The following is a 17,129-nucleotide window of genomic DNA, read 5'->3' as shown; positions in this document are numbered from 1 at the left end:
ATCAGAAAGTCTATAGACATTGAAGGTCTAAAGTCATTTGTCAAAATATCGTTATCGTTTAAATTTTAACTTGTAATCACAAGACAATTTATATTGACTTACATAAATTTTCCATTAAGAGACAAAGCGTAAGAACTGCGAGTTACTGCGAGTTATTGTCGAGTGTTACATAAATATTTATCGTAAAAATAAAGACAATGAATTTGCAAATTATAATGTATAACAGGCATTTTCAAAATCAACAATAAAATTTTTTAAAAAACTTAAGTTACAAATTGCAAAATGCGCATTTTAGTATAAAAAATCGTTCTTGCTGTAGAACTATTTTTATATCTTTAGATAAATAATCTTTGATTTATACTTGTACTTGTATACTTGTACGAACAAATTTATGTTTCTGAAGAAGGAATATATTTATTCAAAATACTATATTTCAAATTTTTATTTCTGGTTTGACCGAGGATCATGTATATATTTCTAAGGTAATGAACATTACCTAATTTCTTTGAAGTGACGTTATTGCAGAAAACTACTCATAATTGTCATTTGCGAAGAAAATAAATAATAATAATAGTAATAATAAATAATCAGCCAAATTTATCTTTATATAAATATAGGTTATCCTAGCATCAAACATAACAGCAATATTGATTTTATTAGCAGTTTATGCTATTGTCTACAAATATGTACATTCTAAATAATTTGCTATCAGCGAGGAGTGAATGGAGAAATACTATATAAGGAGCAAGCAAGATAACTGCCATAATCATTCTCACATTTTTCCTTGGAAAGTGTTTTGCAAGAATTGTCAGTTTTCGTTTGTCTTTTTGAACATATTAGCATTGTCTCGTATACAATGCAAAATATTGCTGGTACAGTTTTACTTCTCGGACTATATCTTGGCTTCTTCGTTCATGGCGAGTAAGTGAAAGGATTCTCCTGAAACTTATAGAATATCAGTCATTTGCGCACAAAGATTATAAATATAAACAAATGATTTTTTTTATTGATCTTTAATCAATTATTTGCTTTTAAGTATCAAAGAAAATATGAACTCTATCATCTATCTATACTAATATTATAAAGAGAAAAGGTTTGTGCGTAGGATGTGTGTATAATTTCAAAAACTATTTAACCGATTTGGATAATTCGTTCACAGTTGGAAAGTACATTTCCTCCAAATGGACACAGATTACATTTCATTACGCTTACTCCTTCGGGCTTCAAGAACCGAACAATGAGCATAAATGAAACCCAAGTCTGATTAACGTAACTTTGTTTCGAATACTATTTACTATATTGATTTCTATTACAAATAAATGACAGGGATTTTAGAATCGCGAAGTTAAACTCATATTAATTCTTAGTTATGCGTGGACGAAATCTAGGTAACAACTAGTATGTATATATATAAAATACGAAAATTATAAAAGCCGCGTGAATAAAAATATTCTCTTATATTACGAACTGTATTATAAATGTAAAAACTTCCGATAGTTCGTGAGAATTATTGTTCCGTATTATTTGAAATAATTGCCTTTTTTTGTTATTCGTAGAGAAACTCATGGAAAACGAAAAGATAACCATGGACTAGTTATTGAACCAATAGTTGGCAGGTTTCAACATAGTGAAGGCCCTTTATGGAATCATCATTCACAAAAGCTTTCTTTTGTTGATATTGAAGCACAAAAAATATGTAGGTTTGACCCTGTAACAAAACATCTTTCCTGCATATTCATAGGTAATCATTAATATTGTATATCTAGAGTCTGTAAAAAGAAAACAATTTCATTTTCATAAATTAATATTGATTTCTGAATTAATGATTAGAAAATGGACCAGTTGGGTTTGCTATTCCTATTAGAGGAGAACCTAATAAGTTTGTAGCTGGTAGTGGTACAAAATTCATCCTAGCTACATTGGATAGTCATAAAAATACTACAGAATCACTTCCTGAAATACTTGCTGTTGTTGATACAGATCGCAATGGTACTAGGTGGAATGATGGAAAGGCAGATTCTTCAGGAAGATTCTGGGGTGGTTAGTTGAAAATTATCAGTCTAATAGATAAAAATAATAACTTAAGCATACTACATGTTTCATTTACATTTCTATAGGAACAATAGGACCAGAAGTAAATGAAGTTGTTGTTCCTAATCAAGCATCTTTCTATCGTATTAAGTCTGATCTCAAACCAAAAAAGAAATTATCTCCTGTTACTAATAGTAATGGATTAGCTTGGAATCTGCAGGATGATACATTATATTATATTGATACTCCTACGCTTCAAGTAGCTGCATTTGATTTTGAGCCCATCAATGGAACTATATGTATGAAACTTTTGAAAAACATTAAATATAAAGTACAAAACTCATGTTGAATTAAACTTGTAATAAATATAATTCATTTCAGCTAATAAAAGGATTGTATTTGATCTTAAAAAAAATAATGTTTCTGGAATACCTGATGGTATGACTATAGACATAAGTGGAAATCTTTGGATAGCTTTATATGATGGAGGTGCTGTAAGTATTGTTGTAAGAGTTTTATATATAATTAACAATATGTTTATGAAATAAATGTAATATAAAACAATAATATGAAAAACATGTATTATATAATAGGTGGTCAATGTTAATCCTCACACTGGCAAAGTAATACGCTTTGTGAAACTTCCTGTTCCAAAAGTAACGAGTTGCACATTTGGAGGGCCCTTGTTAGATACTTTATTTGTAACAACATCTAGCCGTGGTTTAAGCAAAGAGGAACTTGAAAAACAACCACATGCTGGTTATGTGTTTGCTGTAAAAGGCTTAGGAGTACATGGCCTTCCTACAAATTCATTTAAAGCATAATAATTTTTAATAATGAATATTCTTATGCACTTTATAATCATTCTGCACAAACAATATTAATAAAAAAGAAACAATAAAGATAATTAAGTAAAACTTCTGCATTCTTTTATTTTTTAAATTTTAGGAACAGTAATAAAATGATTAACCTAGCATTAAAGCACATCATCACTATTAACAATTCCGTAAATTAGCTACATTATATTGGATGAGTGTAATATAATTACATTATGTTGCACAATCAATTTTTATATCTTTTTATCAAACATCACTTAATAATATTTTCGTTTTTTAACTTGTTCACTTTATAATAAAATGATAACCTTATATTTGTGTTGTAATGGATCATTGTACGTATATACTATTAAATGATATTAGTAAACTACTGTTATTTGCTATCTACTAGCTACGATTATCAAAGTACTAGATACTGTTATCAAAGTTCATAAGCCATGATATATAATGAAGAACTCTCGCGTAGCATCTCTATTCTTTAAAAATAATTCAATCTGGCAAATTACGAAGTTTAGAGTTTACTGAAAGATTAAGTGAATTTACATTCTGTATTTTGTACTTTTTGTGTTCTAAAAGCATTTGTTACTATACAGATTATACGTGTGTATAATAACTAGTAACTAACAGTTAACTATTAAATCAGACAAATGTCAGAAGTAACTGTCGAACCACTCGTTGGACCATACAGTCTCGGCGAAGGTCCTCATTGGGATTGTGCTTCTCAAAAATTATATTTCGTTGATATATTTGCCCAGAAAGTACTCAGATTTGACCCTGTAACAGGTACTGTTACATCTGTTTTGGTAGGTAAGTAATTAAGAATTTTGTATTACGTAATTTGGTATTTATAATCTGTTTTATAAATATATTTTTATCATTATATTAGAAAATGGACCAGTTGGATTTGTTATTCCTGTTGAAGGTAGCACCAACAAATTTGTTGTTGGATCTGGTATAGATGTAATGCTACTTTCTTGGAATAGTGAAAAAGATCTTGCAAAATGTATACCTCAAACATTGACTACTGCAGATGGTAAGAGAACAGAGATCAGATGGAATGATGGAAAAGTAGATTCTTCTGGAAGATTATGGGCTGGTTGGTTAAAAATATAAATTATTTTATATGAAAGTATATTACTCACATAGTATAAATTCTTACATATAGTATAAATTCTTATGTAATCTATTCTTCTTCTTAGGAACAATGGGTTCCGAAAAGGATGGAGATATTCCATTTGATGCGGGATCTTTTTATTCTATGGGTGATGATCTTTTATTGAAAAAACAAATATCTCCGGTATCCATAAGTAATGGATTAGCCTGGAATCCTGATAATAATATATTTTATTATATTGATTCATTTACGTATCAGGTTGTGGCATATGATTACAATTGTCAGACAGGAACCATATGTAAGAAATTTACAATGTATTTGGTATACATTCTGTGTTATGTTAACCAAAATTTACACTTTTAAATCTTAAATTTTATAGCAAATAAGAAGATTGTTTTTGATCTTAAAAAAAATAATATTCCTGGATTGCCAGATGGTATGACTATAGATACGGATGGAAACCTTTGGGTTGCTGTGTTTAACGGAGGTTGTGTGAGTGTTACTACATTCCTATGGCGATTCATAATTATTATAAAATACATTGTAGAGGAAATAATTGACATTTATTTTCTGAGAAGAGAATATGTTTAATGTTTAGGTTCTCAATATTAATCCGAGAACGGGCGAATTGTTGCGTTTTGTTAAGATTAACGGTGCCAACAACATAACAAGTGTTGCTTTTGGTGGTCCTAATTTGGATATCTTATATGTAACAACAGCGACTGTGCAATTAAACGAAAATCAGTTAAAAGAGCAACCATATGCTGGTTACTTATTTGCCATCAAAGGTTTAGGTGTTCGCGGTTTTCCTGCAAATTCGGTTAAACTACCAAATAAATTAACATAGATGTACATATAAATATTTAAAATATTGTATAAATATATAAAACATTTTTTTAATATTAAATTACTAGCATAATGAATTTGTAGATTATATATATATATATAAAAGTTACATTTTTAATAGTTTTTGCAAAGAAACAAACTATAAGTTAGAAAAGGATTATTTTAAGTTCCTTATTTGAAATAAACAATACTCTATATATGTACAAATATACTGTGTTTTAATAAAAAAGATATCTATAAATTATTCATTAAAAATGTACAAGTATTTTGCTAATGTTTAATTATACTTTCCTATCTTTTTTTTTTACGTACAAAGAAAATTGTATTGATTACTGAATTTATAGAGTAGAAAAATAATATATCATTTTATTAATATGCAAGAACGTTTCCTTGGAATTATAGTGAAATTATATTCGTTATTGTGTTGCTATTTCAATCTTTACGAGAACTTTGTGAAAAGTAGTGATATTCAAGCATTGTCATCCTGAGGCTTGTCATCCTAATTAGTGAAAAATTAAACTTTCACTACTTTTTTCTTGAGATACAGATAGCCCCTTAGATATATGTATAATTTATGGAAAAATTCCATGTCAATTATTTTCATACTTTAGAATACATCTATTATTATCTATTTTCACGTGTGATAATTAAACCGTTCATATAGAATGATTCCATTAGGCACAGAAGTGAGAAGGCTAGCGAACGAAGGCTATTTCAGTCGTTCTTGATGGAAATAAAACTGTACACTGCAAAAACGTTAGAAAATATTATTTGCATGACTGTGTACCTTATCATTTATATACCACGACCATTGTAAATTGCGGATGACAAATTGCATTCAGCATGAGCAATACATCAATGAACAAAATTGAAGAATGAGATGAAAAAAAAAATTATGAAGAAAAGGATGAAATACTAAAAATGTTTTCATAGCGACGATTTAATCGTCTAATGTTATAATTTCGACACTATCATTAGTGGATTTCTCTCCTTTCTTGCCAGAAACATTACTCGACTTTCCTCTTGGTAAGTCATATATATTCTTGCAGTCTGATGGCCTCAAAGATTCTGACACTTTTTGCTGAACTACACTACCTCCCGAAGACAAATTTTTCGCGTATTCCATAGTCGTCTTTATTTGCTGAGGTTTTTGTTGAGGTATAATTTCTAAATGCGAATGCTGTTTCAATTGGGAAAGCATCGAGAAAGCTTCTACGGAATTTCCTTGAGAATACGAACTCGGCAAAGAACTAGAAATATCCATTGATGCTGGTTTCGTTTTCGTAGAGGACTTCTTGTATGGTGAATATTTTGTACTTGGACTTTTCAAGCTAGCTTGAGGATTTACCGGACTTACAGAGATTCCACTCAATTCTGGTGGTATGTAAGGGGATTGCGTCATTGTCGAGTTCCCAGGCATCGCACTCAATATGTTCGATAAGTTACTCGGCAACGCAGACACTGTTTTAGCTGGTTTTGTTTTTCTAGCTACATTTTGTACATTCATCTGCGAATACGATCTTTGTGAATTTTTCTTTGACAATAATTTATGTTGCAATGAAGTTCCTGAGTGCGAAGTTGGTACATTCATAGATACTGTTTGTTTCATTCCAATCGACGGACTTAGTACTGTGTGTACAACTTGAGGAATCACAGATGGATTTGTTGTAGCACTACTTTTCAGAGGAGAATGCGATAAGGAAGGATTGTGCGCTGGTTGAGGCTCTGTCAATGACTTTGACACTCGAATTTGAGGAGCGCTTATTTGTTTTGGTGGGCTAGTCTTAACGTGCGTTTGTATAATGGATGGCTTCAACAGAGACACTTGCGTAGTTGGTGGTTGTAAGATAGGCTTCGATGGTTGTGATATTTGTAGAGATTTTGGAAGTTGAACTGGTAGAGAGTCATTTTGTGGACTCTGTTTCGATGGTTTACTTTTAGGTGGTACTGTATTTACTGGGGTTATTGATATACTAGGTCTATCTTTAGTTATTGACACAGTTGTGGTAGTTTTTGTCGTGGCTGCTTGTTCATACATAGGCGTGGAACGCACTGTTGTTGCCGTAGAATTACTTAAACTTAGTAATTGTTGCACAGTCAAATTGTTTAAGTTACTCAAATTGCTCATGGTAGGAGCAACATTCATACTAGAACTGGAGGTACTCATTGTAGGTACACTGCTAATATTAGGTCCAGTGGCAATAGTATTACTTAATCCACTGGTTAAATTTGACAAAGAGGTAAGATTATTCTGATACTGTCTCAGAATATCCTGATAATTGCCTATTTGATTTAAGTAATTCATTGCCGATAAAGGATCCATCATACTGTTGCCTAAGCCGCTTGTTAATAAAGCGGACAACATATTTGGGTCAACTAATGGGTGCATAAAATAGGGATTCATCAAGGAACGATTTCCTGATGCCCCCATATAATTAGCGAAAGTAGGTTTCGCGTTGAATTGATTCATTGTATTACTACTTTGCTGCATGGCTTGTAGATATTTATTTACATTGGGTGGACGTCCTCTTGGTCGACCAGTGGATGTTAGATTTCGGTATGGTTTTCGATTTTGAGAAGATTGTGGCGACGTAGAAGTCACTTGCGGTTGGGACGCGACTACCTGTACATATCGAAAATAAAAATTGTATTAATATTGACATATTTGTACTGTGCGTTACTGGAAAGAATACTAGCGGGACGACACAGGTGCAAGGGAGTATAGTATCTGTATCGTTCACCGTCACGTATTGATATATTTGTGTAGTGGGATACATGATATCTGGATACATGATACCTAATGCGTCATTATGCGTGCTTATCTTTATGATTATATCGAATTCTTTCCAACAACGCTTTATGATTGATAACATGAAACGATATAAAAGCATAAAATTTACAGGAGTTGGAGATGTTGCTTGAGGCTGTGTCTGATTCTCTGTAGGTGGTTTGTCAAGGCTGGAGAAGAATTTGTTTAAAACCGTCCGATTGTAATTATAATCATTACAATACTTTGTAGCAGTTTCCAAAACATTTCCTTCCAAATTCTATTAAAACAGATATAAGATATCAAATGAAATAATTATGTACTAATGATTACAATATATATTCTATTCAAAATCTTCACTTACTTTATTGCCGATATACGTTTTATATGTATCCACCAGCAAAGAAGCAAGTGTTTGTATAGTTTGCTCCTTAGTTTGAAAACTTTTTAAAGCTCTCTGATAAACCCAATATGTGTCAAGAAGTACTTGAGTTCTAGCATCTGCATTTGTGTTGGATGCAAGATCAGAGGTACTTGTTCCCATTAATTGCATCTTAGTTCTAAGAGATTGTAAACAAAGAGTCAATGCTTGACGAGATAACTGCTCTCTTTCCGAATCACGTAAATATTTTCTAGAAAAATGAACCAATTTTATGAATTGAAACGTTAAACAATTTCGCTGGAAAAAGTGTTGTTGATAAATGCGTGTATAGAAGGTAAAATATATATTTTATCTAAAATATACTTGTCTGATTCTGGAATTTTCCCAAGTTGCATGCTCAATTGCATTAACATTCGACCATCGTTTGTCTCTTTTAGTACTTGCATTAATAACGTTACGGAACGGGACATATGATATGCGAAACTTCCTGGTCTATCAACTTCTCTATTTGGTATGTGCCAAACGCCCTGGAAAAGATAAGTGACAATTATCCCATTCCGAAAAAAATAAGTGATAAATATCTCATTCCGAAAAAAATAGTGACAATTATCCCATTACGAAAAAAATAAGTGAGCAAATATATCTGATAAAATAACACAGTTATGGAAGGAAATGTTAAATAAATATATGCCTCGTTATTATTTTTGCTTACAATTCTTATTGTTCTCATTTAGGTAACATCCCTTTTTGCTTGAAAAAAAAAAGATGAAGAAATATTTGTTCTGTTGCAATCTGTTCGCTATAATCTCATTTTGTTTGTTGCTGTACAGTGTCAGGTAAGAACTTAATAATTTATTTAAAAATTGATATAATGAAGTCACATTTGGAGGAACATGAGGAGTTCGAGTCTCATTAAACATTGATGGCAATTTAAAATTATCTCTTCTCGTTCTTTTCCGAAAATATAATCTTTAATAACTGTGTTATATCAAGTCTTAAGTTAATTTGCGTCTTGTAATCTTATATAAGATTAATTTTTTTATTAATATGAACGAAAGTTAAATGTAATGAAAGTTGAATGAAATATGAATGTAAGCGAAAATACTAAATATTAATTCACAAATGACTTTTGCAATCTAGAATGTAATATAATGTAGACATGAACGGCTCTATGTATGGCTAAATTACTGATGTTACTACTTAACGCTTGAATTTACTATTTTGTTATATCGGCCTTGTCAATTATGTAGGTTACAAAAAGTTTAAACGCAATTTGTTGCTGTAGTAAAACTTTTTTAAGGTCTGCCAATGTTTCGAAAAAGATTATAATAGACACAGATGCCGGGGCAGATGATGCAGTAGCTATATTTTTGACTCTTAAGTCTGAAGATAATGTTTTAGCAATTACTTGTTCTTATGGAAATACATATATGGAAAATGTAGTTATTAATGTACTTAAGATTTTAACTGTCGCCAACAGAAGTGACGTAAGTATATCATAAATTTTACTTAAACTAAACATTCTATATTGCTATTCTATATCTCTATGATTATATTCTATATAATATCTTCCAGATACCTGTGTATAAAGGAGCACATAAAGCATTAATAAATGGATATAATGAATATACTGAAGATAATTACTTTGGCTCTGATGGTCTAGGAGACTTTAATTTTATAGAAGAGATCACTGCTAAAGTTGATGAGAGTAAACATGCAGCTGTAGCTCTCATAGACTTAGTAAAACAATATCCATGTGAATAATTAATTATTATCAAATTATTTAGTGCAATAAATTCAAGTTAATTTAACACTTTATATTTAATTATATTTATTACGATTTATAGATCAAATAACCTTATTAAGTATTGGTCCATCAACAAATGTTGCTACGGCAATTGCATTGGAACCTCTATTTTTAACGTATTTAAAAAATCACATTGTACTAGGTTCCAGTGTTAGCGGAGTTGGTAATATTTCACCTAATATTGAATTCAATTTTTATCAAGATCCAGAAGGTAATTATATGATACTGAATAAGAACACTACAAGTGTTTTACTTCCATGGGAGACAGCAATCAACAGTTACATAACCTTGGTAATTATTTTAAAATAAAATAATATAATATAATATTAATATTAATTTATATATTAAAAAATGATATAAAATATCTGACTTTTGAGCAGGACTGGCGTATAAATGTATTGGGAAAGATAAATTCTTCTATTGTGAATTTCTTAAATAAAGCAGAGAGGAAAAGTTTAACAAAGTCCAATTCGTGGAGTATTTCAGATGGAATGGCTGCTGCAATTATGCTACAGCCACAACTTGTAACAAGATCTATAATAACAAATGTGAGTCCTGTAATCGATGGACTCGCAAGGGGCTCGGTACTTGTAGATTATACTAATCTAACTGGCAAGCCAAAAAATGCAAAAATTGTACAAGCGATTGATACAGATGGTTTCCAACAACTGTTATTGGACAAATTTTCTTAAACACACATATTTCGCATGTAAATACTTAAAGAAGGATAAATATTATACTAAAGATATTATACTATTATAATACTATACTATACTATAAATATTAAGAATATTATACTATTACACTAAAAGAAGTATAATAAAAAATACTTACATTGAAAAAATTAGTGCTTTTTCTATCAGCAAATAGTCCTTGAAATCTTTCCTCTCGATAAAATTGACAATTATAACTGTCCAACAAAAGATTCCTGCATTTTATTATGTCCTTAGCAGTCTTATTGTTGAAGAAGAAATGCGATAGTCTGTAAAACGATTTGTAATGCTCCGAAAATCTTAAGATGCATTGTTCTAAACCAGCTAAACAATATGTTATTAGAGTTGCAACTTCTTCTTCAGTCATATTTTCTTCTTTTTGTACAAAAACCGAGTCCTCTTTCTTTTTCTCACTTTCACTTTCACCAGAGTCGCTCTCGGTGTCACTTGAACTATCGCTATCAGAACTATCATCACTACTGCTTGATTCATCGCTGCTACTAGAGCTAGAATTATTCGTTTCGGTCGTTGTCGTAGTTGTTTGTGTAGTTGTTGTACTTTCTTGCGAACCTCTCCTACTTAAAGTTAGCTCTTCCTTCGTAGTACTTGCAAGTTTCTTTTTATCGGGAGGTTTATCTTTCATTTCTTTATTACCTAATTGCAGATCTTCGTTTTGTAACCACTTCCCTTCAAACTTTCTTGTATCTTCATCTTCAGGCGAAGATTGTCGTGTTTCCTGACTAATCTCCATCGCTTGTTTCATAAGAGCGTCCATTAAATCTTGAACATTTTCCGATTTTCCTTCACTTTCGAATACAGTACCAATTTTTAAAGATGTCAATGAGCCTTTTCTATTGTCTTCTGATTTTACACTCACCTTCGTCTTTTCAACAGTTTTCTTCGCTTTCTTTCTTTGTGATTTTGATTCATTACTTTCATCGCTCGATAATACCATAATCTCATCGTTCTTTTCTTTTTGTGAAACCATATCACAAACTTTTGTGATTACGTCATCTATTAAAGCTACAACGTCTTGCATTAATTGCAAATGAGATACGTTACCTAATTTTATCCTCTTTGCATTATCTTGTGGTAATTCTGCGAGAGGTCTTTTACGTGCTTCTGTCTTCCCTTGTTCAATACGTTGACTTGTTCCAAATCCTTTATTTGTTCTGTCTATAATTTCAATCTCCTCAATGCTATTTGAACGTCGACCGATAGTAACAATATTTCTGTCTCCTTCAGTTGTAAACTCCATTTCTCCTCCAGCATTTTTATTACTTGTAAAAAGATTTTCCTCTTTAACCTTCTCGTTTAGTTTTGAAGTATACTTCATGAAGGGGCCTTTGGCACATTTCTCAAGATGAAATTGGAGCAATTGTCCTAAAGATTTCTTTAGAGGTTTCCCCTCATGCTGTTCAAGATATTTTAATATGCTCGCATGAATTCGATAGTGTACTTCTAATGCTTCAACTGAAAAATGCTGTGGACATTTATGACTTATTCTACGTGGGTATTGTGCATTATTGTGATATAATAGTTCACTAGCCTGCAATTAAATATAAACAAATTAGAATATATATCACCTATGTCCAATATAAATGGTATACAGATTTACAAATACCTTCGCGTAATGTTCCAAATATACAGGAGGATCTTGGTTTTTCTTTTCGGCTATCTTTCCGAGCATATATTGATACAGCCATCTTTCATCATGCGGTATTGTTCCATCTTTAGTACCAATAAATAAACGAGCACATGCTTGAAAACACTGATAAGCGATTTCTAACATTTCTTCTTTTCTAGTTTCTAAGATTTCAAATCGTTCCATACTTAACGTGTCTGTTTCTTGTTTTAGTAATCGTGAACAAAATGAATGAACAACATATGCGAATGTCCCGTATTCAGTCCAAATAATATGATTACAAGAATCCAACTCGACAGCATGTCGATAACTGGATTGGGTTAATTTCGCTTTTGCTAAAAGTGAGTCTTCATTTCTAAACATAAAATAAACAATCATTATTATTAACTTGTGTTATATCATATTAATAAAAAAGTTTGAAGTACTACTCACATTGGTTTATATTTATTTAACCAGGTTTCTATTACGGTGCCGGATGACATTGCTAGTCCAGTCCAAGAACTCAATCTTGTTGGATGAAAGCATAAATCCAATAAATAATACCGAATAGCTGGACTCCATTTACAATTTTTAAAACAAAAATCTGCTAGGAGATAATAAATAGTGGACATGGAATGCGGCAGAAGCTTCTTAACGGTCGGCATTGTGTCTCGTTCACCCATTATATAAGCCATCATTTCATCAATCACTTGATTCGGATCACTTTCTTGAGGAATTAACTTTATTATACGTTTAAACAGATCTTCTGTGTCTGCATTAATTGTTAAAGTCCTGGGTGAATGAAATTCTGGTATTTGCTTGGGTTTATAAAAATTAAACAATAACTGTGCTCCTTCCCAAGTCACTTTCATTTGAGGTACTCCATGGTCTTCTATATGTTTTGGTCGCCCTTTGTTTACTTTATTATAATGACCATATAGACAATAAAATATTTGTTCCAAATATTTTGAAACTTTACTTTTTATACTGGAAAATTGAGGGGTTTCCAATTTTGGAATAACTAAATTTAAAGTGAAAAATAAGAGTTTTGCTTCGTTGTAGCAACACCATGAGTGTCTCCCCATAAAGTCATGGGCAATAAATAAAATCATGATAGATGCTGGAACACCTTCATCCTCATCATCTGATTCAGAATAATTAGAACTATGCTTATTTTTGTATGACGATTCAGCCTTTGCTCTCTCTTTGTCTTCTTTATATTGCAAAACATAATGCAATAAGATCCAAGGCAAGACAGTTTCAAGTGGCATCTCTACAGTATTTTCCGATACATCTAATTGATTGCAAACAATGTGAACCAAATTTTGTACTAATCTCGAAAGACGTGCTTCCGGTAAATACTTTACAACAAAAGTGCTTACTTCAATTGTACACGCTTCTAATTTTTCAAGTGCCATTAGGACGGACCTCGTCCATTTCTTTTGTTCTATATCATCGGAAGCATTTAAATAATTTTGCCATGCTTCGTTGAGGCAAGCTTCCGCCCATACATAACATTCTTCGTATTGTTGTAGTTGCCATAAACTATCTAGTAACATGGATAACTGTTGTACTCTATCAACGATATTATCATTTACGGATAAAAATTTATTTCCTTGTTTTGCGAACTTGAATGTATCCTGTAATATGTAGGCTAGCTCAGCGTATTTTTTTTCGTCATACAGATTTTGTATTTCTCCTAATTTCTGTCCTCTCTGGATAGACTTAAGTTTCTTCTCCACTATTTTAATACTGATATTAGAATGATATTTACAATTAGGCAATTTTAAATAAACCATTTTGTTTTGTTTCGCCAATTCTTGCATATGACTTAGCAACTGAAAAGGTAATATCTGATTAGATAAATTAGGAAAAATCTCTTTGTGCTGGAATTGAAGTTACTTACCAATTCTAAAGTCTCAATGACGATGTCTGTATCTCCTTGGCACAAAAAGATATTAGCTTTGAGCCACAAAACCCTTAGAAATATCAGAATATTTTCTTCATTTAAAATATCCCTCCTAACGCTTGTAAAAATTATATGCCCCAGTTCCTCAGATGGCATTCCTGTACCAAGTTTATCTAATCTAAAATAGACAATGGAATTCTTTAATTATTTTAATTGGAGAAGTATAATAAAACAAACAGAATAAAACATACGTTGAAAACGGTACTATGTCTGGTTTATTGCTTAACCATTTATCTGTATGCAGTTCACCAAATAATAAAGTCATTTCAGTATCTAGTTTCAAAATATCATCATCTATATCTTCTTCAAATGGTGATGGATGTGGAATGTGTTCCCTGTAGAAAAGAAAAAATGCATTTTATTATCTGAGACATGTTTACATAGAAAAGCTCACATTTATTTGTTATACCTCATAAATGTATATGCTTGCAAATATATCTCTAATATTCCTTTAGACCATTCTTGGTTCCATTTGGTGCTTAAAAATTCCGTATATTTTGCTATAATTATCATTAAATTACTCTTACTACTATGTTCATTAATGAACATATTTACTTCGGCTACCTCAGATTCTGTACCGAAATAATTTTGTTGTTGACTATAGAAGAAAGAAAATTAATTATTGCAAAAACTCAGTTGTTCATCCTTAAATAAGACCTACCTTGTTTCAGGACTCGGAGATTTTGAACTGTCAGAACTTTTAACTGCTTCTATAGTATTGCTATTATTTTCTTGATTAGCAAACAATTGATATAAATCCATTGTATCCATAGAATCGTCCATATTTTTAGAATGATCGTCTTTGGTTAATTTTACTGTATCTGGCCTAAAATATTAACAGTTTATATAATATTGATTATAAGTTACATAAGTATAGAAATGTTTTATAAATACATACAATAATGTACTAGGAAATATTCTTCTAAGAGTTTCTTCTAATTGAACATCATCTCTTTCAGCTTCTCTTCTATTCGAACTTCTTACTCTTGCAGAACGTCTCATACTGTTGCAACTCCAAGCCCATTGTTGTAGAAAGCATAGAGCACTTCTCCTCCTTTTTTTCACCTTTTGTACTTCTTCTTTTCCTTCAATCTTTTCATTCAATTTTTCTTCTGCCTTACATTGTACCTCTTCTTCTTTCTTTGAATCTTTTTCATCATTGGATTTGTTACTATCTTTATCACTAATATTATCATTTTGTGCTTCATTGCCAGCATCATCCATTATTTTCTCCAATTGTAATTTATCTCCATTTTCATTTACTTCAAAGTTATTTTGTTCATCTAAATCATTTTTTACTTGACTTTGTTCTTCAAATTGTACAGCATCAGTATCTGAAATTCTCAAAAGGTCTTCATCATCTATTATTTGTACATCACTGGAACATGATTTTTTATCATCTTCTATTTCAATATCCATCATAGATTCTGCACCACCACATTGATTGTCATCAAATGTTTCACATGGAGAATTTGCATCATCTATTTCCATCTTCATTGATTTTTCAACCTCATTTTCATTCTCTGTTATGGTATTTTGCAATACTTCCTGATCAGTATTAACATCATTATTTCCCTGAGTATCTCCCTCAGTATGAGTTTTGGCTGTTTCTTCAGAATTATGAACAGTTAGATTAATTCTACTAACAAAACTCAAATTATTTTCTGTAATATATCTATGCATATCTAATAAACATTCTCCTAAATCTAACCAAGTATAGTTTTTTATGGGTTTTCTTAGTGTTAGATCTGGCAATGGTTTAGGGCAGAATTCTACGCTGCATGTTTCTGCCCATCTTCTAGCAATATCCTTTGCTTCTGCTATTAACTTATCTCCTATTTGATGATCATATTGAGTATATAATGGTGGATCTAATTGCCAGTCACTATTGTACAATTTATAGCATTCTTCAAGGCATGGAATGTCTTTAAATATTTTATCACGAAAAGCTAAACCTTTTACATAATTGGGATCACGTTCTAATGCCATAGAAATGTACAAAAGACAATTCATATAGTCAGGAACTGCATATAAGGCAGTTATCATGTTATCTAAACATGGCCAATGGTTTGCATTGCATTTTAAACCTTGCTTAAATGATGAACATGCCAATTCTAAATTTGAGATTTTCATAGCTAAGATACCTATTCTATGCCATAATGTTACATCTGTATCATCTAAATTAGCTGCTTCCCAGTAATTTTCTACAGCTTCATTGTAGTTTCCCAACATGGCCTGTATAGCCCCGATATTCTTGAAGCAAGAATATTTTAATGACAACATTGGCCTAGATCTACCATCAGGTATTTCAGGTTTTTCAACTTCATCCAGCAATTCAGTTTCTAAAAGATCTTTAAAAATATGCAGCGCATCTTCTTGTTTATTTTCTTTTAATAATACTAAAGCTTTATTATATTCGGTAAGAGCTATTTGTTCCTGAAACAGATATAAACAAATCCAATTTTTTAGAGTTTAATGAAACATATGTTATTAATAATGAACAATAAATTTTAGTTCCTCTGAAGAATAAAAATTCAAAGGAAACAGATTCAAGAGTTTACATGAATCATAGATGACTATTTAACTAAATAATGTGTTTTTCGATTATAAAATGGTCTATAAAACAAAACAACCTTAAATAAAATATAATTAATTATAGTAAATTAAGACAGATTATTATAGATATTTAATTTTCTAAATAGATATGTAATCTGAATGTTCTCTGTGTATAGTTTTATATAAAATTTGAATACCGATAGAAATTAACCATGTTTTAATAACTGAGAAATTCATAGGTTAAGTTCTTAAAGAAATAAAAAATTGACAGTGTTGATACGTACTTGAGCTTCTTTCGTGATACTCGGTAAATCTTCCTCTTCACTTTCTTCGCTGGATTCTTCGTTCAACGCCGATATCTTTATCATTTTAAAAATTTTTTTACAAATTCGATCTTACATACAAAACATCAACAAATCAAGCAATCCTATTCAATGTCGCCATGTTACTGAAAGTATGCAACGTGCTAGTTCGTATATATACA

The 17,129-nt window shown here is 31.0% G+C and overlaps 4 protein-coding genes and 1 long non-coding RNA gene across 6 annotated transcripts; 3 read left to right on the top strand and 2 right to left on the bottom strand.

The window, feature by feature from the left end:
- Nucleotides 1-516: 516 nt before the first annotated feature.
- On the top strand, nucleotides 517-2,948 carry LOC126874193 (regucalcin-like). The gene is made up of 6 exons (XM_050635940.1): nucleotides 517-921; nucleotides 1,557-1,741; nucleotides 1,831-2,040; nucleotides 2,118-2,330; nucleotides 2,413-2,525; nucleotides 2,625-2,948. Exons 1-6 carry the CDS (start codon nucleotides 857-859, stop codon nucleotides 2,853-2,855), a joined length of 1,017 nt encoding a protein of 338 aa, XP_050491897.1. The 5' UTR covers nucleotides 517-856; the 3' UTR covers nucleotides 2,856-2,948.
- On the bottom strand, nucleotides 1,603-3,129 carry LOC126874224 (uncharacterized). Its single transcript, XR_007692689.1, has 2 exons — nucleotides 3,002-3,129; nucleotides 1,603-1,769 (listed from the first exon to the last, which is right to left on the bottom strand). It is a non-coding gene; the product is annotated as an uncharacterized LOC126874224 (long non-coding RNA).
- Nucleotides 3,130-3,310: 181 nt separating this feature from the next.
- Nucleotides 3,311-5,032, top strand: LOC126874198 (regucalcin-like). Its single transcript, XM_050635952.1, has 5 exons — nucleotides 3,311-3,674; nucleotides 3,754-3,963; nucleotides 4,067-4,279; nucleotides 4,361-4,473; nucleotides 4,580-5,032. The coding sequence occupies exons 1-5, from the start codon at nucleotides 3,515-3,517 to the stop codon at nucleotides 4,826-4,828; spliced, it is 945 nt and encodes a 314-aa protein (XP_050491909.1). The 5' UTR covers nucleotides 3,311-3,514; the 3' UTR covers nucleotides 4,829-5,032.
- LOC126874164 (calcineurin-binding protein cabin-1-like) lies at nucleotides 5,023-17,108 on the bottom strand. The gene is made up of 13 exons (XM_050635852.1): nucleotides 16,930-17,108; nucleotides 14,988-16,525; nucleotides 14,751-14,915; nucleotides 14,499-14,687; nucleotides 14,281-14,424; nucleotides 14,027-14,207; nucleotides 12,574-13,958; nucleotides 12,121-12,496; nucleotides 10,618-12,045; nucleotides 8,340-8,503; nucleotides 7,959-8,226; nucleotides 7,728-7,874; nucleotides 5,023-7,450 (listed from the first exon to the last, which is right to left on the bottom strand). The coding sequence occupies exons 1-13, from the start codon at nucleotides 17,011-17,013 to the stop codon at nucleotides 5,768-5,770; spliced, it is 7,752 nt and encodes a 2,583-aa protein (XP_050491809.1). The 5' UTR covers nucleotides 17,014-17,108; the 3' UTR covers nucleotides 5,023-5,767.
- On the top strand, nucleotides 7,722-10,627 carry LOC126874197 (pyrimidine-specific ribonucleoside hydrolase RihA-like). Of its 2 annotated transcripts, XM_050635951.1 has the most exons (6): nucleotides 7,722-7,817; nucleotides 8,711-8,812; nucleotides 9,277-9,463; nucleotides 9,552-9,732; nucleotides 9,824-10,074; nucleotides 10,164-10,627. In XM_050635951.1, the coding sequence occupies exons 2-6, from the start codon at nucleotides 8,742-8,744 to the stop codon at nucleotides 10,473-10,475; spliced, it is 1,002 nt and encodes a 333-aa protein (XP_050491908.1). In that variant the 5' UTR covers nucleotides 7,722-7,817; nucleotides 8,711-8,741; the 3' UTR covers nucleotides 10,476-10,627. The 2 variants fall into 2 exon arrangements, with proteins under 2 accessions (XP_050491908.1, XP_050491907.1); XM_050635950.1 differs by lacking the exon at nucleotides 7,722-7,817 and having other exon boundaries at nucleotides 8,692-8,812.
- Nucleotides 17,109-17,129: the final 21 nt, after the last annotated feature.

Source organism: Bombus huntii, chromosome 16, assembly GCF_024542735.1.
Source record: "Bombus huntii isolate Logan2020A chromosome 16, iyBomHunt1.1, whole genome shotgun sequence".
Lineage (NCBI taxonomy): Eukaryota > Metazoa > Arthropoda > Insecta > Hymenoptera > Apidae > Bombus > Bombus huntii.
The sequence above is the reverse complement of the archived record's forward strand: the minus strand, read 5'-3'. Positions and strand labels throughout refer to the sequence as shown.

Coding starts and splice junctions, on each gene's coding strand:
- LOC126874164 (XM_050635852.1), bottom strand. CDS start 17,013: ATGATAAAGATATCGGCGTTGAACGAAGAATCCAGCGAAGAAAGTGAA. Junction 14,425..14,498: donor CAAGCATATACATTTATGAG/GTATAACAAATA, acceptor TCTTTTCTACAG/GGAACACATTCCACATCCAT. Junction 12,046..12,120: donor ATTTGGAACATTACGCGAAG/GTATTTGTAAAT, acceptor ATTTAATTGCAG/GCTAGTGAACTATTATATCA.
- LOC126874198 (XM_050635952.1), top strand. CDS start 3,515: ATGTCAGAAGTAACTGTCGAACCACTCGTTGGACCATACAGTCTCGGC. Junction 3,675..3,753: donor TGTTACATCTGTTTTGGTAG/GTAAGTAATTAA, acceptor TCATTATATTAG/AAAATGGACCAGTTGGATTT. Junction 4,280..4,360: donor TTGTCAGACAGGAACCATAT/GTAAGAAATTTA, acceptor TAAATTTTATAG/CAAATAAGAAGATTGTTTTT.
- LOC126874197 (XM_050635951.1), top strand. CDS start 8,742: ATGAAGAAATATTTGTTCTGTTGCAATCTGTTCGCTATAATCTCATTT. Junction 8,813..9,276: donor TTGTTGCTGTACAGTGTCAG/GTAAGAACTTAA, acceptor AACTTTTTTAAG/GTCTGCCAATGTTTCGAAAA. Junction 9,464..9,551: donor CTGTCGCCAACAGAAGTGAC/GTAAGTATATCA, acceptor AATATCTTCCAG/ATACCTGTGTATAAAGGAGC.
- LOC126874193 (XM_050635940.1), top strand. CDS start 857: ATGCAAAATATTGCTGGTACAGTTTTACTTCTCGGACTATATCTTGGC. Junction 1,742..1,830: donor TCTTTCCTGCATATTCATAG/GTAATCATTAAT, acceptor ATTAATGATTAG/AAAATGGACCAGTTGGGTTT. Junction 2,526..2,624: donor CTTTATATGATGGAGGTGCT/GTAAGTATTGTT, acceptor ATTATATAATAG/GTGGTCAATGTTAATCCTCA.